Here is a 20,755-nt window from a genome sequence, read left to right as displayed (position 1 = left end):
ATACTGTGAATTTTATTAAACAAAGTAATTTAAATTAAAAAAAAGTGTATGCTATATATCACCATTAAAGAAGATTTTTGCAAAACTAAATAAATGCTGTATCATGTATCATGTATTAATATGCATGTCTGATCTTGATCAAGGCCTAGGCTGCAGTCCACATCAATTCTCTGTAGGTTTTCAAGAATGGCAGCTTTACCTAGGGAAAGGTTATTTGTTCAACTTCTAAAGATCTACTGTTCTCATAAAAAAAATTATCACAACATAGAAACCAGATATAATTACATCCTGATTTTGACTGTTAAGAGTATAAACTCTTTTATATGACATTAGGTCCACATTTAAAAAAAGAACAATACAACTAAAATTGCCTGCTGCTAAAGATAAATCACTCAAACACTCCTAGTTGTTAAAGAAGATGTATTTGACAAAGTGTGTAGCTATTGTATGTCAACCCTTCTGCTGGCTGAGGGAGCCTGTCTTGACTGATTGGAGCTTGATCTGAAATGGCTTGATTTATAGGGCCAGTCTGTTTCTTTTTCCTTTTCAACACTTTTAGAGTAGGTTTCAGGGAGATCCCAGATAATGAATGTGTACAGTAAGTACCTTTGATACCCAAAGTAAGAAAATGGTTATGTATATGAGAAAAAAATTTTGAACTTTGTCATGTGGAGCTTTCTCAGTGGTAAACTATAAATAAATATATTTTCAGTTTCACTTGTTATATATGAGTGTGTGCAAATCATCTATACTGTACATGGGTTAAACAAAAGATTACAACCTACTCTAATGGGATTAATTAGTGCTTTCAGTGCCTTCTTACACTTCTAAAACTATATATAGTCATATGTCTCTTTCTAGCAAGAAAATGCCTAAAAATTTGCACAAAATATGATTTTTAAAGGATGTACTTTGGATATTTGTTATCTGAAGACTTATAGAGAGGCATTTTTCAGGACCTAAGATGTTCCCCCACACAGTTTAGCAATAGCTTGTTAGTGGCTCTGTAGATGTGAAATAAAATTTCTTTACATCTGAGGTCTGCTCAGTTTTGGAACATTTTGTAAAATAAGAACTCTAATTCAGTGCTCCTGTGTTATTCATTTGAACTGGAATAAATAATATGTATTTCTTTTAATGTACATCTTTATCTTTTCTAGAGATGAGGAATTAAAGAGAAAAATACAAATGTAAACCATATGGCAATTTAAGATCATAAATAATGTAAATGAGTTCAAGTTTTTATTAAACAACTTGAAATGTACTTCAGATAGTAGTATGGAATTTATTGGGATGTGGTGTGGGATGTTTTTAAAGCTTGTGGACTGATTCCAATGTGAAGGGCAGGTCTGTGCTCTGCATTTTCATCTCTAAGCCTTAGTTTCTTCATCTGTAGAATGGGGATAATGACACCTACCTGAGGAGATAATTGTGCAGGTTAAATAGGGTACTTCATGTAAAACACTTAGTACAGTGTGTGGGACATAGTACACTCTTGACAAATGTTTAGCACCACTACTATTATTATTAGGCTCATTATTTTAATCTCTCTTATTAATCATTAAAATGAAGACTGTAATTGTACAATAATAGTAATAGTACCTGTGAACTGAAGTGGCCATTAAAATAGATAATGCTTATTGTGCCTCCCTGACATATATAGTAATGGTTCAATAAATGTTATGTAAAATATTTAAAAATAAAAGGTGAGTAATGCATTTATTTAACTTTCTTGACTCCGAAGACTAAAACCTTAGCAAGCAGTTTGGTCTTTGAAGACAGCTCTTGGTAATTTTAAGTTTAGAAATGCTAGTAATGAAAAATTCATGTTTGTCAGTGAGTATGTAAATATAATGGCTTAAGAATTATGAAATTTCTAGAGTTCATAGGAGCTAAATAACACCCATGTCAATTTGGCAAGTACACCTATTGTTGTTGATACTTTTAGTTTTGTTAAAGCTTTAATCATCCTTTGACCTTAAACAATACTTTGGATAAAGCGAAGGTGACAGTCTTTTCAGGTACATGCGTAGTAGGCTTTCCAGTTTTCATACAAAGGTATTAGTCATGACTATTTTATTTGCAAATAATAATACCCAATTCAAAATAATCTATTTGCTCACATAAACAAGAAGTCAAAGACTTGTGTTGGCATCAAATATAGCTGGATTCAGGGTTATGATTTATGTCTACAATACTCTGTATATGTGTCTTTCTCTCCATCTTGCTACTCTGCCTACGTGTACATGCCTTTGTGCCCAGAATTGCTTCTTTCACTTGGTGGGTGGGTAGCTTCTGGGGGTGGGAGATTCTAGAGAAAGAGTGCATGTTTTTTCTAGTAGCTCTGGCAAAATTCTCAGGGAGGACAACAATGTAATACTTGTGTTCCAGGTGCTTCTCAGAATTGCTGTGTAATATGATGAAAGCTCAGTTGTAAGAATAAACATTTATACTAGGGTTCTCCAGAGAAACAGAACCAGTAGGGTGTGTATGTGGGTGTGTGTGTATGTGTATAAAATAAAGAGATTAATTGTAAGGAATTGGCTCATATGATTATGGAGGCTAAGTCCTATAGTTTGCAGGTTGTAAGCTGGAGACCCAGGAAAGCCAATGTAGTTCCTGTCCAAAAGCTGGCAGGTTTGAGACTGAAGAAGAAGAGCAAGTGTTTCAGTTCCAGTTTGAAGGCAGGGAAAAGACCTATGTTCCAGCTCAAGGCAGCCAGGCCAAGGAGTTTCCTCTTATTCAGCCTTCTTGCTCTGTTCAGGTCTTAGTTATTGGATTAGGCCCAACCACATCAGTGAGGGCCAGCTGCTTTACTCAGTGTACTGATTTTGATGTTAATCTCATCCAGAAACACCCTCACAGATACACCCAGAATAATATTTGATCAAATGCCTGGACATCCCATATCCCAGTCAAGTTAACCATAAAAGTAACCATCACAATATCTACCATAAATATCATGAGTGAATTGCTTACTCTATAAGTTAATGAGTTAATGCCAAAGAGCCACGACCTCTTCTCAGTGTGCATGCTTTACTTTCTAAAAAGTAAACTTTAGTTGTAAGTATTCGTGTAGTGCTTACTCTTTGTGAATTGTAATACCATTTATAGGGAGATGGTATTTGAGTAGACTTTGAAATTGGGTGTGACTGAATAGAAAAGGAATGTCAAGAATGGGGTAAGCAAAGGTATGGAAGAGGCAGAACATGAGGCAATAAGCAGGCAGCTTGTTTCCAGCAGAAACTACATGTGAGAGTTATGTGAAATAAGCTGGGGAGAGAATGTTTTCTCGCTTCATCAGCCCATTTACTTACCTAATACTAAATACATCTTATTTCACAGCTGTATTTCTAGTTGTAGGGAATATTAATAACCAAGATAGGCACAACCTCTGCCTTTGTGGAACTTTCTCACTGACAGAGCCCAAAATTTCAGAAATTGTTTTTTTGGGGGCAGCTGGGCAGGACAGAGATCAAACCCTGGACCTTGGTGTCATCAGCACTATAGTCTAACCAACTGAGCTAACTGGCCAGCCCCTCAGAAATTCTTTTAAACGAACAAATTTGGAGGTTGTATAAGTAAAAATGTTTCCTTAAATATTAACATCGATGCCTCCATTTCTTAAACTGTGGGCATATATGATGTTAATAAATCTGGAGGGAATGTGCTCTTCCTGAAACTGTGTTTTGTTTTCGAGTTTCATATCTCACCCATTTAACTTTCTAATGCTCAGGGTTTCTCGACATTTTATGACCTTAAGACACTATTTCGCATGGCTTACCTATTAACATTTGTCAGAACTCTAGTGGTTCTTCCATCACAATTTTGGAAATACTCCTTAATTAAGGACATTTTTATGAAGGTGAGGAACAAGAAAAGGATGCTTAGCATCAAAACTTTTGTATAACTTTGTATTATAAGTATTGAATAATGTAATAACACAAGAAAATTAAACTATAAATATTCTATTAGTTTTCTATTGATGCATAACAAATTACTATGAGCTTAGTGTCTTAAATCAGCACCCATGTGTTAGGTCACATCTCTGTAGGTCAGAAGTTTGACTCAGTGTGACTGGTTCTCTGCTCAGGTTCTCACACAGCTGAAATGAAGCATCTCCTGTGCTGAGTCCTGGGTAGAGGCTCTGGGGAGAAATCTGCTTCCAAGCTCATTCAGGTTGTTAGCAGAATTTAGTTTCTTGTGGTTTGCATTAGTTTTCTAGAGCTCCTGTAACAAAGTACCACAAACCAACTGGCTTAAAACAACAGAAATTTATTCTTTAACAGTTCAGGAGGCTAGAAGTCTGCAATGAAGGTGTTGGTGAGGTTGGTTCCTTTGGGAAGCTCTGAGGGAAAATCCCTTCCCTGCCTCTGTCCTAGCTTCTGATGGCTGCCAGTCATGCTGGGTTTATGGCAGCATCACTCCAATCTATACCTCTGTCTTCATATGGCTTTCTCCCCTGTCTCTGTGTCTCAGATTTCCCTCTGCCTTTCACTTATGAGGACACCTGTCATTGCATTTAGGTCCCACCCTAAATCCAGGATGATCTTGAGATCCTTAAGTCATTTTCAAAGCCCTTTTTCCAAATAAGGTTACATTCACAGGCTTTGAGTGTTAGGACTTGAACATATCTTTTTGGAGGCTGTTGTTCAACCCATTTTGCAGTTGTAGGACTGAAGTACCCATATCTGTGTTGCTGTAATGTTCGTTTAGATGCCCATGTTTCTTCTCGTGTACCCCCTCCATCTTTACACTGGCAACTGTCAAGTCCCCCCAGTGCTTGGAATCTCTCTGACTTCTTCTGCCACCAGCTTGAGAAAACTCTTTGCTTATTAATGTTGGTGATGTTGGCCATTAGTAATCTTTATCTTGTGGCTCATGTATTTGTATTCAAACCTTGGACTTGCCATTAAGTAGGTGCGTATGCCCTCACTTCCTCCTTCTCCTGTTCCTTCTTTCAGTTTTTCCTCTTTTCTTAAAGATAGTTGGAATGCCAGTACCATAACTGAGTTATCTGTATGATTAATGAGAACGTTTTTCTCTTCTGGGAAGAAAGATACCACACATATTCATAAAATTACCATGATTTTTATTCAGCTGAGAGACAGGATTTAATTTTAAGGGTTTATGCAGAAGAGAAGAGGCAGTATTTAATAGAACTTAAGCCCAAATTGACCTTATTAATTAAAATAAGCACCTCTCAGAAATTTAAAATCAAAGTCATCATCAATGAAATAGTACTGAAAGTGGTCTGATGCTATTTGAACATTTTTCTCTGAGATCTGGTTACATAAGGCGAGGACATTCTCTTTCAATATTTAACAAATGTTAAGTGTGACTAAATCCTGCACTCAGGAAACAAACCATTGCTATTCTGGGGAAGAGAAAATTTTTAGTATTCCTACAAATGTAAATAATTTGTACTACATTTTGTGATTGTGCATATGCAGTTTAAGACCCTTCCTTTCTTCTTCCCTCCCTCCCTCCTCCCTTTCCTCCTTCCTCCCTTTCCTCGTTCCTCCCTTTCTTCCTTCCTCCCTTCCTCCTTTCCTTCCTTCCATAAATATATATTGAGTGAAATCCATGTGCCAGGCACTTGGGATACCTAACCCTAACCCCTCAGTGAGCTTACATTCCAGTAGGTGAGGCAAAGTAATAAACAGATACATGAGATGATTTCAATTACTTATGAGTACTGTGAAGAAACAACAACAACAACAACAACAACAACAAAAAGAAAAACAGTGTAAGAGGAGAGAAGAGCGGTAGGGGAATGAGGGAGGGGCTGCTTGAGATCAGACAGTCAGGAAGGGCTTAAGTGATGTAGTGAGTCATGGGAACAGTTTGCTATACTATTTGCCTTTGGTAGACTGGAACATTTTGCCAACATGCATTTTAGTTTCATATTTTCTTTTTAGCTTTGAGTGTTTTGTGCTGAAAAGAGATCATACTGATACAAATGTGCTTATGATATTTTTATGACAGTATGGCATTCAGTATTTCTCTCCTGGGGAAAATGAGTATAGCCTTTCTTTTTTGTAATTCTCTTGTGACCCGTGAAATCATCAGGGCCATAAATTATTAAGGCTTTGTTTTTTAGCATATGACAAAGGAATATATTCCTTACAAATGAGAATAGTATTTCCTTTTAAAAATTGAAATTTATAGATGGATTTCATTAGTGGTAACATACTGTAGGGTTGTTTAGCTGTCTTAGGAATAATGTCCAGTAAAAATAGTGAGTTTGACTAATTTCTGTGCTTGTGTCTCAAAGGACATCTGGATGGTTCTGTGTTGCTTCTTTGTCTTCCTTAGCCACAAGCATTTTATGTTAAAATAGGTATGAACTTGACCTTCTTTGATGGGAATTAGAATAGAAAGAAGTATTTTATTTTTGACTTTTCCCTTTTTTGCAGATAAATATTTTTGCATCAGAAAGAAGCATTGTAATATTCTACTTTCCCCCCTTTACTTCATCCTTTTGTAATGTTTTGAGTCTTTACCTAAGTTGGTGCATTTAGGTACAGTGACTTTTTTTTCCCCCAAGGGGTACAACCTACAGGAATTTAAGTTGGGATAATTTGAGAGTTGGAGTCAGTAATACAACATAAAGATAAATTCTTTGATCCCTTTGAATGAGGATAATTCTACCAGTCCAGTTCTTCGGATATATTTTGTAAACATTGAGTGTTGCTTTATTGAAGTCTTTACAGGCTTTCATAATGAAAATTTGCTATTTATCTGATTGAAGAGTGCTTAATATCTGAAATTATATTTAACGCTTATTTTGAAGTTGCACCTATTTTTCTCTTACTTAGGAAATATATATAAACACACACACACACACACACACGTGTACATATAAAAATATCTTGGTCCTCCCACCTGACCTTTTCTCCATCCACTTAAGTATCCATTTAACTATTTTTTTTTTCCTTTTTGTCTTTTTTACTGACCGGTAATGGGATCGCAACCCTCGGTGTCACGCCCTTACCGGGGACCGGCAACAGCATCGCAACCCTCGGTGTCGCGCCCGCACCGCGCTCAGCCAGTGAGTGGGAACTGGTTTCCACATGGGATCCGAACCCTCAGTGGGAGCGCCGCCACGCTCCCAAGTGGCGCACTCTCCAGAGCGCCACTGGGCCGGCCCCCATTTAACTATTAATTTACTTAAATATCTATGCATCCATGCAAAACGCTAGAGAATCCCATAGAACTTGATGCACATGAAAACTACAAGACGGGGAAGTCCTCAAGATAACTTTGTTTGGTTTATATCCTATCTCATAAGGTTTTGAAATTGATTCAAGATGACATCTAGGTCAAATGTTGGAAGTAACTGTACAGGAAATACTAAAAAGAGTAGGTTTTCTACCTTTTTCTCACAGCAGTCCATGGGAAAGTTCTCAGCCTTCTTGAAAAGTAGATTTTACCTCAACGCCTTTGCTGTTCGGCAGCCTCCTCTTTATCTAAATCCAGCATATCTCTTTCCTCTAAACTCTTCAAGCCTCATCCATCTTGCACTCTGTCAGATTTGTATCTTAATACGTTGCTTTCCTCATATCATTCTCTTGCTCAGAAGCCTTTTAACCTATAGACTGTAGAATATAGCCTTAACAGTATTTACCCAGCTGTTCAAGACTCTGAGTGTTTTGCCTCTTGCCTACCATTTCAAATTATTATCTTCCTGTTGCCCTAGATGTTTTCTCCAACCCTCGTGACATTTACTTAGTACTTCCTGAAATTTCCTGCTTGGACCCCATCTCTTCTCCCTACTCCCAGGCATCATATTGTTAATATCTATATCTCTGTATCTGTACATATATAACACTATTTTATTGGCTGTCTTGTAATCTACTTTTTATCTATGCCTACATTTATGGATGTACTGAAAATCATTTAAACAATTCCCAGTCACTGAACATGTAGGATTTTTCTAGTAGTTCACTATTGTATATAATGATGCAAAGACCATTTTTATGGCTGCATCTTTGGGTACAACCTTATTCCCTTTTGTTGAATCTCTAGGGGTAGAGTTGCTGTACCAAAATTTATATATGTTTTAAAGGCATTTGATATGTTTTGGCAAATTTTTTTTCAAACAGTAGTACATATTTCCAACTTTTCTTTATGAAACTGCCCATTTTACTATATGCTTGTTAGCTCTGACTTGCATTCTTTCAGATTTTAATGAAGTATACTATTTTCCTCTTTACTTCTTGGCCATTTATGTTCTTCTTAGGTGAATTTTTTTTTTTTTTTTGTCTTTTGTCTTTTTCCGTGTCTGGCAACGGGATCGCAACCCTCGGTGTTGCTCCCGTGCCTCGCTCAACCAGTGAGCGGGAACCGGTCCGTATGTGGGATCTGAATCCTCGGGCGGGAGCGCCGCTGCGCTTCCCAAGCGGCGCACTGTCCAGTGCGCCACCGGGCCGGCCCATTCTTAGGTGAATTTTATCGTGTTTTTCTAGAGGTACATTTATTGATTTGCAATAGCTCTTTATATTAGTAAGAATATTAACTCTTTGTGTTTACCAAAATTCTGCAAATAATTTTTTCTTCATTTGGTTTGTTTATTGTGGTTTTGCCATTGAGAAATATTTAATTCTAAAAAACTTTAATGTTATACATATTTTTCTTATTCATTTCACATTTGTTATGCTAAAGAGGCCTTTTCATCCAAGAATATGTAAATATTTACTCATTTTAATATTCTAATGAAGTCAAAAATTTTCACTTAAAATTTTAATTTGGTGGAGATACATTGTTATAAGTTATGGTCTGACCATTTGGTCTAATTCCCTTTTTAAGATTATACTTTCCTGTCTACTGTCAATTATCATCTTCCTTTTGATTTATATGTGTATTCTTGATCCCACCCTACATTTAATAATTATTGTGGTTCTATAATGTACTTTAGCTTTTCATTTAGCAGCATCTTCTTCATTGTATTTCACCCCAAATTTTCTTGGATATTCTGGAATATTCTCTTCCCCCCACCAAATTATCAGAGTATACTCCATTGAGATGGAAATGTGAGTTTGTGGCTTAATTTTTGCAGAGTGGGACTCTGTGATACAGTGAAGTCCTCAGCACCTCTTGGCCAATTCTTTGCTCGCATCCCTCAGAATAGCTTCTCACAGTAATCCACAGTTATCTAGATAGCCCATTTCATTTTTCTCCCAGCCCACCTAATTGGGCACTGGTTACACCAGGCACTTGATAATATAGAGATTTATTTATACTAGGACTGGAAATGAAGAATGAAGAGGCATGGACTATCTTGTCTTCACCTTCTTGCCTTGAGTCCTGAAAAAGTGATTTTTTAGGGGTTTTCTCTCCTTTGGGATGAGTGTGAATTTAGTATTACCGGTTTTTCCTGCCGGGTTTCAGCTGCTTTTGCCCCTAACAAAGACCCCTTAGTTAGAGAGGATCCTAGAGGTAGAAAGGTGGGGTCCAGGGACACTATCTGGATGTAGCACTATTAAGTCAGTAATCTCAATCGATGGCCAGGCTTAGAGCACTTGGAATGCTCTTCTCCAGCTCCTATGTATGTTGGCCAGCTCTTCACTGGTCAGTCTCCTTCTAGGCCATTTCAAGAGTCAGGGCTCATCACTATTTTTTTTTTCTGTTAAGCTGCATTCAGAGGAGTGCAGTATCCTATTACTATCAACTTAGCTGCTTTATCTAGCTTCAGAAGACAAGCTTAATAAATCACAGCATACTTTTTGCTAGATCTTGCTAATCATTACAAACCTATCTTTGATCAAACTAAAATATTTTCAGTATTTGTATTCTAAACATATCCATTATGAATTTTACTCTTTTTTCCTAATGGGAGGAGGGTAAAACAGTATTCTTTGGGAAAATTCTCATGCACATGTTAGTACAAGCTTCATCCGTCCCTCCTGTTTCATGGCTAGATAAACTCGACACTTTTATTTCAGCCAGTGAAGTTTCAACAGTGTTTTCTTTAAAAAATGTAGATTATACATGTTTTTTGTTAACTCTATTTTGAAATACATTTTTCAGTTCTGTTGAGAGTGTTTTTCTCCCCCACATTGTGTTTCTAAATATTTGACCATATTTGCTCCTGTGCTTTCCACACAAGCATGTGAGTAAGACCACTTGGGAAGCTTTTGTAAAAATTCATAGGCTTGTGGCTCCTTCCCTCGGTGATTCAAGTATGTCTGGAAGTGGGGGTAAATGGAGCCAATTATTTAGGGTACGTGAACAACTCATCAGAAGTTTTCTCATCCTCACTTCAATGTGAGATGCCCTGGCCTACAATTTCCAAATACTGGTAAGCAGTGGAGGAGGGCATTCTTCTCTTATTTCTTACATTAATGGCAGTGCCTCTCAGTTTCCCTATTAGGGATTTGTGCAGGTGTGGTGTGTTCCAACCCTGTATATTCCAAAGAAACTGGCGCTTGACTGCCTCCTGGGCGATAACTACCTAGCCTTGGAATATACTGTCTGATAAGAGTGTCTTTGTATGCCTGGGGCCTTGAGCCATGCCAGCTCATTTATGCTAATGTTGTGAATTATGGTGGGGGCCTTGGGCGACAGCATATCAGCTTGACCTCTAGAGGGGCTGAGGACTGAGTAAGGTCAGCCAACCAGGGGCTCCATGCCTACGTGACTGACCTCCAATAAAAACCCTGGACATGAAGGCTCAGGTGAGCTTCTCTGGTTGGCAGTACTTCACATGTGTTGTTGCACATTGTCACTATGGAGATTATGCATGATCTGTATAACTCCACTAGCAGATGACAACTGGAAGCTTGTGCCTGATCTCTCCTGGGCTCTGCCCTATGCACTTTTTATATTTGCTGATTTTAATCTGTGTCCTTTCACTGTAATAAACCATTATTGGGAGTATAGCAGGTTTTCTGAGTTCTGTGAGTCCTTCTAGCAAATCATTGAACCTGAGAGTATTCTTGGGTACCCCTGACTTAGGTTGACAAAAGTTTTTTTATTTCCATAGGAATATTTACAGAAAGGAACTAATGATCTCCCTCTGGTGTGCTAAGTTGTTCCTTTTTAAACAAAATTTGAATTGGATGTTAAATATTATCAAATACTGGATTTTATTTTTTATCACCTCTGAAGATGTTTACTTGATTTTTGTTTTATTCATATGAGGAAATATATTAACTGATTTTTCTTTTTCTTTTTTTCTTTTTTTTTTTTGTGTCTGGCAACGGATCGCAACCCTCAGTGTCGTGCCCGTACCGGACCCGACCGGCAACGGGATCGCAACCCTCGGTGTTGCACCCGCACCTCGCTCAGCCAGTGAGCGGGGACCAGTCTGTATGTGGGATCCGAACCCTTGGCGGGAGCGCCGCCGCACTCCCAAGCGGCGCACTGTAGCAGTGCGCCACCGGGCCGGCCCCTATTAACTGATTTTTCTAATGTTGATTTTTTCCATTCATGAAATTACTCTTGGTTGTTCTGGGTCTTTTTCTTTTAACATATTGCTGTCTTTGGTTTATTAACATTTCAGTTATTATGTTATTATGAATGATTAGTATTTTGTCTTTTATCTTTGTCATACATGAGAAAATCTTTTAGTTGCTATAATTTAAAAATTTAAGGGCTGGCCCGTGGCTCACTCGGTAGAGTGCGGTGCTGATAACACCAAAAAAAAAAAAAAAAAAAAAAAGACATTTTGAGTTTTATTCTCTTTGGTAATAGTTTAATTTGGGATTTTAGAGTATTAAGAATGCTGTGCAGAAAAGAGCATAGCAGGCCTGAGACTGCTGTCCTTAAAAAGTCCTGCTTGCATGGTTGGCCATTGGCTGGGCATCTTGGAATCTTGTTCTCAGAGTGCTGTCAGTCAACCCTTACCCTCACTGTGCCTAGACTGTGCAAACAGTCTGGTGCATGCTGAACACTTGCTTTCCTACTGCGAGTCTGAAATTTTGATACATGTTAGAGGTTGCCAACATGACCAGCCCCAAATAAAAACCTTGGTCACTGAGTGTCTAATGGGCTTCCCTGGGTAGAAACATTACATATATGAGCTGAATTTCATTGCTGGGAAAGGGAGAGATCATTAGGAAACCTGCACGTGGATTCCTCCAGTCTTCTGCCTATGTCTTTTTCTCTTATGATTCAGCTGTGTCATTACTATGCTCCTATGCTACATCTTGGCCATGAATACAACTCTATGCTGAGTCCCATGAGTCCTCTAGTGAATCTTCGAGTGTGAGGGTGGTCTTGGAGACCCCCAACACAAATGCCTACTGGTTATTGATCTCTCACTATATGTCCACCTCAGTACTAATTGTTTTATATGGATTATCTCAGTGAATTTTACTGACAATATTCTATGAGGTAGGTCAGTATCATCACCACTGGCAAGTGAAGCTGTTTGAAGCTTCATGAGTTTAAATAACCTGGCGGGTGCTATAGTCGATAAGTTTATTTCAGTATCTATTTTTTTTTTAGATGTTTGCACTCCAGATGTATTGTTTTTATTGTTTAGAAGAGCATTTAAATGAGGGAAACAACTGAGTATTTTTTAAATGTCTCTATCGTTTCAGGTATGAGCACATTCTCATGGAGCCTGACCCAGTACCAGCGTATGCTCTAAAACTGCTAGTTGCGATGACTGAACACAACTCAACTTTTACCAGGTACTATAAGTTCAAATTTCTACTTCTTGTTTTTCATCTATAAAATGAATTTTATGTGTTCTGAAAATGTTGTTAAAGATGATGAAATTCTAAAAGACCAATGTTTGAGCTTCCAAAGTGGTAAATTTTCATGTTTCATGGTTTGTAATATCTGTCATTTATGCTGTTTTGGCTCCTGTTCTCATATTTTTGTCCCTTATTGGAGTTTTTATATTGTGGAGTGCATTATGCCTTAAAATGATAAATTCTTGGGCTGACCCCGTGGCTCACTTGGGAGAGTGCGGTGCTGGGAGCGCAGCAGCGCTCCCACTGTGGGTTCGGATGCTATGTAGGGATGGCCAGTGTGTGCACTGGCTGAGCACAGTGCGGGTGACACCAAGCCAAGGGTTGCGATCCCCTTACCCGTCACGGAAAAAAAAAAAAAAAAAAAAGATAAATTCTTGAAAGAGAAAAAATTAATACATACATGTGCTTTAAAAATGCCAGTTGGTGCCTCATATTATATTGAACAGTTTGTTAAATCCTGATAGTATCTATTGACTATTACTTGTTACCGTTTTATTTAGTTGACATTTTTTTAAGTAGTGAAGAGCTTTTGTCTTTATGGAAAGTCCTGAATATGATGATGCTGGATTTCTTTAGAACTAGTTGCTGGGATGTTTTTAGTCTTGTAAAGAACAGTTTGTCTGAGAGGACAGCCAGGTCCACAGAAGGTGAAGAAAGAAAGAGGTACTCCTTGCTTTCAAATAAGAAAACTAGTTTTTATGTACAGTGATGCCTGAGGACCTTTTGGGGTTTGAATACCATTTGTAGGTGCAGTGCACCTTGAGAGTTGCCAGCTGGTCTTTAACAAAGAACTGAATCATGTAGTCCCAACCACTTTGATTTCATCTGGTCTGCTGTCCAATCACAGAAAGTACTGTGCTATTATGAGCCACCATCGCTGCTATTACTAGCAAACAAGAAAGGCTGTTTTAAGATAGATTCCATATTGAGTGAAAAGCTGAACCAAAACACTCTCCCCAGTGGATGTGCCAGGGCATACTGGTGTGCTGTGACAGAGTCACATGGGTGTCAAGGTGCTCTCGGTCTTTGGGTCATCCACATTGCTGGGGCTGTAGTAACTCAGGCCGGTTACTGTCTCTCATTCCTTCCAAAGGGTGCTGTGCAAATATTACCCTGTACTCTCTGTGCCATGTTGCAAAAGAATTTGGGGGGCACTGAACTAATACTCTTTTTATCTTTGCCAGTGTGAAGCTCTGTGTTTCTATAGCCTTTTAGAAAGTCTGACCAATGAGTCTTCTATATTTATCACTCAGAAGGCACCATTCTGTCTTCTTAAAGAAGTTTAATTCTAATGAGTGAATATGTATTAGAAGTTGAATAAAAATTCAGATGGATGTTTCTTTCCCGGTCCTTTGACATCAAGTATTAATACTGTATACTAATATTATCCTTTCATTAGATTGAATAGATTGCATTTACTTTTTTTGTGTTGACATTAGCTCATTCGTGTGGCATGATTTCTAGACTCATTTCCCTTCTTCCAACTCTATATGAAATTCAGCTGAATTCCCTTACATTGAGTGGCAAAAACCTAGAGAAGTAGAATCAAATAATCAGTGGCCTTCATAGAACCTTTTTATTTTAAAAATGATTAGAGACTAGGTTTAGAAGTCAATTTACTCTAGTTTTTTTAAAAAGGGGTTTACATTGCCTTAACCACAAGAATGATTACTTAACTATGCTGATTTGACCATCACAGATTGTACATGACTATGGATAGTCAACTTTATACCCCACTAATATGTGCAATACGCTATATTAAAAGAAAAAAAAATTTTTTTAAGTGTATAAGCAGAATTCAGTGGACTAATTTTTTATAACTTTATGTTTTAATTTGAACAAATAATATTTGAATATATTGTCTTTGCCTTAAATTCTAACAATATAATCAAGAGTCCCCTTGGCTTCTCATCTCCCATCCCCACTGCCTCACAGGTCTCTCCCCCAGGGGTATGTCATTCCTGAACTTTTTCTAGGTACTGAAATTCAATATGTATACTGAAATAAATAGCTTTGTTTTGTGGTGGTTGATTTTTAAAAAATCATGAATAGTATTATTCTATATTCATGAAATTTGCTTTTCCACTTATCAAAATGATTTGGAGATCTTTTCATGTCAGTATTTGTTTATACTCTTGACATTCTTTGCCAAACTTACTGATAATATTGAATCTCTTTTAATGTTTACTCACTATATTTAATTAAAATGTGAACAGTGATTCGTCTTCAACCTTCAGTTCTACTTCTAAGAATCTGTTCGAAAGAAAACCTCACATATGCACGAAGATTTCTACTGAGGCAGATAATTTTAAAATGAGAAAATTTTGTGTAGTTTATATAATTTTAAATAAGTAAAATATTAGATTATTTTATAGCCATAATATAGAACACTATGTAGCAGTTTAAAAGGGCAAGATAAAGTTTGAATACTGACGTACAAAAATATCTAAGTCGTTTTGTTAACTGAAATCACTTATTTATCATACCCTTCCCTTCCCCCCATTTAAGTGCTACCTTTGCTTTACTTGAGGTCTCTTTCTGGATTCTGTTCTGTTTGCCTTATGCCAGTTTTGGCTGAGGCTCCAGCAGTCAAGAGCAAAGCATTAAAGGCCATTCCCGTCCCCCCACTCCACCCCCCACACACTTTAAAGGGAAGTCCTAGTAACCCGTGTGTAAGTTGCAAAGTTCATTCACACACCTTGAGAGAAGGGATGGGGGAGGGAAAAATAATAAGTAATTAGACTTTGGAGTTTGTTTTTATTTCCCTAACTGGATTTTTAAAAACATGCTTTAAGTGCAACATTTTGGAATGGTTATAAGTTTTTAATGGGAAAAAAAGAACAATATCAAAAAGATATTGAGAAGTCTTATTCCTTTCCCTGTCTACTCTGTTCTCCCCTCGTCTTCCTATCATTCTCTACGGTTAAGTACTTTTATTCATTCTGTGTCCAGATGCAAGCTAATGTGGATATGTATTTTTTCGTTTCTCCCTTTTACACACAAATAGTATGTTATATATGTTTTTCTGCCTCTTGGTTTTTTTCGCTTAGCAGTATATCCCCAAGATTTCCTTCTATATTAATACATAGAGAGCTTCCATATTGTGTTTTACAGTGGTAAGATCTTCCATTGTATGGATATATCATAATTTATCTAATTAGTTTCTAACGGATAGACCCAAGTTGTTTCTAATCTTTGATACTACAAACAATGAATAATCTTATACAAATATCATTTTGTGCACATGTGTGTACATCTTGTAGGATAATTCCTAGAAATGGTGTTGTATCAAAGGATAAATACGCTCCCATGCTGCAGATGGGGACACTAGGCCTTCCAGCAGTGTAGACATTGCCCAAGGCCTCGTCCCGAGCAGGTGGTGGCGCTGGGCCAACTGTGGTGGTCACAGTGGTTCTGCGCCCCGACCAGAGTTGTGAAACAATCAGGTGCAGGGCCCTCACCTGGCTCTCTGCTGCTTCGGGCTCACCTCGGCAAGATGTGCCCATTTTCTTTTTTTTTTTTTAAAAGATGACCGGTAAGGGGATCTTAACCCTTGACTTGGTGTTGTCAGCACCACGCTCAGCCAGTGAGCGAACCGGCCATCCCTATGTGGGATCCGAACCCGGGGCCTTGGTGTTATCAGCACCGCACTCTACCGAGTGAGCCACGGGCCGGCCCAATACATTATATTTTTTGATACAGACAAATTACCCGTTCTGGGGATTTATCATTTTGCATTTCCAAAGGACATGTATGAGGATGCCTAGTTCTCTATAGCCTTCCCACCAAAATTTGTTGTTAAACTTTGTAATGTTGCCAGTGCGAGAGGTGAGATAGGGTTATTTCAGTGTAATTTACATTTCTATTTCTCTTATCTTGAGTGAGTTTGAAGATCTCTTCATGTGGTCAAGGACCATTTGTATATCTTTTTCTGCTCATGCTCTTTGCCATCAGTTCCTTGGTCTTGGAAATGCTACTCTTCAAACGAAATCTTCTCTTGCCTGGCTTTCCATTGCACAGATACACCACAGTCTACTAATCCATTTTACTTTTAACAGTGTCTGGCTTGTTCCAATTTTTTGCTATCATGCATAGTATAGCCTCGAATATTCCCACGTGTGCTCCTTGGTGAATCCATCTATGTGCCTCCATTGGGTGCCCATGCAGGAGTGAAAGTGCTGGGTCACAGGGCTTGTGTTCACAAAGATCCAATAGATACCATCAAGAAGTTTTCCAAAGTGGTTGTACCAATTTACATTTCTACCAACATTGTTCAAGAGGTCAGGGTATCATGTAAGCTTTTTTTTTTTTTAACTTTAGGTTTATTAAGGTATAATTTACATATAGTAAAATTCACTCATTTTAGGTATATAGTTTTCTGTGAGTTTTGACAAACACATGCAATTGTGTAACCATTATCACAATCAAGATAGAGTATTGCTGTCATTCCAAAAAGTTTGCTTGTGCCCCTTTGAATGTTAACTGGTAAAAATTTTGTTTGCCTGGGAAATGAAATGACCAGATTGATTTCATATTTCATTTTAACTTTTTGAACTTATTTTTCAAATAATTTATGTTCCAAACTTTAGTATTTGGAAGGGTATGTAGAGAAAAGTAAGTCTTCCTCCAAAGAGATAGCCTCTGTTGCTAGTTTGTTGTTGCTAGTTTGTATGTGTGTATTATTTTTCACATAGATGGTAGTATGCTGTCTATACCATCTGCACCTCTTTTAAAAATTCTAAAGCTCAGGCCATACCCCAGGCCAATTAAACCACACAATCTCTAGGGCTGGACACTGGCATCAGTAATTGTTGAAGCTCTCCCAGCTGATTAAATATGTGAACAAATTTGAAAACCACTGGTCTAAGCATTTGTAATTTAGAAAGATGTTGCCAAATTGCTTCCAATCTAAGTTGTGCCTGTTTTCTCTTCACCAGCTTTGTATGACAGTGCCTATTGGTGTGAAACCTGTATCAAATTAGTGTATGTATGATCTTTGCCATTCTGATACATGAAAATTGTCTTTGATATTAATTTCTAGTTTAATTACATTGTGATCAGATAATATTTTTTGTTCTATTTCTAGTTTTTATTATTTGCTTTTACTTGTTACCAAATTTAGTGAATGTTCTATGTTTATTTTCTTAATGTAACCAATACAAAATTAGGCCTAGTGCTCAGGAGTGCCACCCCTAATTTTGGCAAGTGTCTAAAATAGTAACTCATTAACCTTAGAGATCTTCCCCAGAGGCTTGGTAGCAAGAAATTTTAGGCCAAATGCTTGACTGGAAATGTATATCAAGAGTAGAATGCCTTAATCGTTTCATGCAAGTAGATTTCTAGACATATAAAAATAACCATGAACGATTTGTTATAAATTTAACTTATTAATTGGATGCATCAGCATCATGTACTTTGAAGGACATGCATCTTAATTTTGCTTCTGTATATGTATTGAGTTCAGAGTACCAAGTAAAAATTGTTAGAACATTAAGCCATTCTATGTCAACTGAAGCATTTTTGTGTGTGTTTATTTGTATTTTATAGGATTTTTAGTGGATAAGAAGCCCTTAAAAACTTAGTCATAGTACCATTGAGAATTTATTGTTCTCCTTAAAATAATGGACAAGAGCATGATTAAATCTGCATTGTACATTATAGGGATTTTATTTTTTTTAAATGCTGCTGCCCCTGGTGCATTTAGTTTATTATTGAGTGTATAGCAGAAAGCTAAATTGTTTGCCACATTGGTGCGATTTTACTGTCAGGAGGAATGGGTTAACTCCCCTGAGCTCTGCCCTTTTCTCTCTTCTTAATTTTCCAGTAGATTGCACTAAACCGTTCCTCTCAGATGGAGTGATATCCCAGTAGCTTGCTTCCATTAAGGGCTAATTAGCTTTTAGCTAATCTTTCTCAGCAAACGAATTAAACTTTAACTTCTTTGAATTCTTTTGAAGCAAAATTTAGCTCTTTTTCTGAATTGCAAAAAAAATGTTTATGCTCTGTATCTAAGCAATATTAGTAACATTTTGGTTTGCTTGAAAATTTTAGAGCTATTTGTTTTATGGCAAGACTTATAAAGATGCTTTTTAGAGGAATGAAATTTTAGGGGTTTCTTAGATGAAGTTTACAGTCAATCAGTGGTGCAGCCTTCAGTGAAAAGTACTTCAACTGACTTCCCTCATTGGTTTTTGGTTCATTTGTTCATCTTTTCACTCATTCACTTATCAAATATCTAATCAGAAACTACTGAGTGATGACAAGGATAAATGATAAGATAAAGTTCTCATCCTAAAGGTGCTTATAATTTGATGGAGGTGACATTTACACATAAGCTTTTATTAAACAATGTAATGATTTCAAAGAGACAGTCATGTCCAGAAGATTATGGTAGCATCTAAAGGACTTTAACAGAACTAGCTGTATGATCTTGGCTAAGTTACTTAACCTGTCTGCACTTAAGTTTTCTCCTTTGGGAAATAAGGGTAATATTAGCACCTGGTCCACGGAAAATGCTGTGTAAGTTTTCCCCCCTTTTGTTATTCCCCTCTCCCCTCTTGTCTCTTCCTCTGTCTCTTTCTTTCCCTTCTTTTTCTTCTTCCTTTTCATTATGATTAGAGGAAGAAATATTAAAGGAAGTGTTTGTAGAAGATGTAAACCCTTGACAGAAGGTAGATGTTTTGTGATACTGATATAAACCAGAGCTCTAGCACCCTACAAAGAATTGAAAAAAAAGTTCTTCAATAGCAGAAGAAAGTGCATGGTGGGGCAGTCTTTTTGGACTGACTTTGGATAAAAATTGTGGAAGCTATTAGCAACATCCCAGTTATAAGATGCCTTCCATTTGAATTTGCCTTTCAATTTATAAATCTAAATAAAATAGGCTTTGCCATATACTGATATATTTTCATTTACATTTTGTAGTCTGTTAAAAGTAAAAGCCCAAATCATCAAAGATGACAGAGATGTTTGAGATGTTTCCCTGTTGTTAAAATAAGCCATTTAGGGTTTTTTTTTCCCCCTTTCAATTAGCTGAATTTATATAGCTAAAATATTTCCTCTGGTGAAATCTCAATGAGTAAAATAACTATGGAATAAAGTAAAAGTAGAGGAATTTCAGGAGATAAAGTAAGCGTTTAAAAAACTGAGCAATGCCCAGGGTCCTAGGCAGCCCCCCACCACCCGGAAGCAGGCAAGAGAGCATGCTGAAAACACCACTTCTGCACAGGGGGCCCACCAAAGCCACCATGCAGGTGGCTCACCAGACACTCGAGTGCATTGACAAAAGGAGAGTCACCAGTGGAGACTGGAAAAAGAAGAGGATGTCTCTTTCCCAAAGCCCAATCCAGAGTAATAGAAGATGCAGCTGCTCTACCGGATGACCAGACATCAACATAGAGATACTAGAAATACAAAAACACAAGAAAATATGACAACACCAAGAGAATACAGTAATTCTTAAATACCAAACCCTATAGAGCAGGAAATTCTTGAAATGACTGAAAAGGAATTCAGAGCAACAATCTTAAGGAAACTCACTGAGATATAATAAGACTCAGAAAACATACTGAAACAAGAAAAAAAATCCAGGATATGAAGGAGGAAATTTAAAAAGAGATTAATACCTTAAAAAAGAATGTAGCATAATTCATGGAACAGAAAGATTCACTCAACGAAGTAAAAAACACAACTGATAGCTTAAGCAGCAGGCTAGAACAAGCAGAAGAAAGAATTTATGATCTTTATTTTATTTATTTATTTAATTTTATTTTGTCGATATACAATGAGGTTGATTATTGTGGCCCATTACCGAAACCCCCCTCCCTCCTCCCTCTCCCCCCTCCCATCCAACAGTGTCCTTTCTGTTTGCTTGTTGTATCAACTTCAAGAAGTTGTAGTTGTTACAGTTGTTAAGTCTTCTCCCCCCCCCCGATTTTGTGTGTGTGTATGTGTGTGTGAATTTATTTATTTATTTTTAGCTCCCACCAATAAGTGAGAACATGTAGTGTTTCTCTTTCTGTGCCTGACTCGTTTCACTTAATATAATT

The 20,755-nt window shown here is 37.3% G+C and overlaps 1 protein-coding gene across 1 annotated transcript in view; it reads left to right on the top strand.

Moving 5' to 3' along the window:
* The window catches only part of LOC103598352 (serine/threonine-protein kinase ULK4), a gene marked incomplete at its 3' end in the record, with an annotated part of 241,815 nt that overhangs the window by 126,673 nt on the left and 94,387 nt on the right, over nucleotides 1–20,755 (top strand). The window contains exon 13 of the mRNA XM_008582347.1: nucleotides 12,549–12,641. Coding sequence (XP_008580569.1) covers nucleotides 12,549–12,641 — 93 coding nt within the window. The remainder of the gene's footprint in view (nucleotides 1–12,548; nucleotides 12,642–20,755) is intronic.

Source organism: Galeopterus variegatus, unplaced genomic scaffold (assembly GCF_000696425.1).
Source record: "Galeopterus variegatus unplaced genomic scaffold, G_variegatus-3.0.2 Scaffold2577, whole genome shotgun sequence".
Lineage (NCBI taxonomy): Eukaryota > Metazoa > Chordata > Mammalia > Dermoptera > Cynocephalidae > Galeopterus > Galeopterus variegatus.
This window is presented reverse-complemented; position numbering and strand designations above follow the sequence as displayed.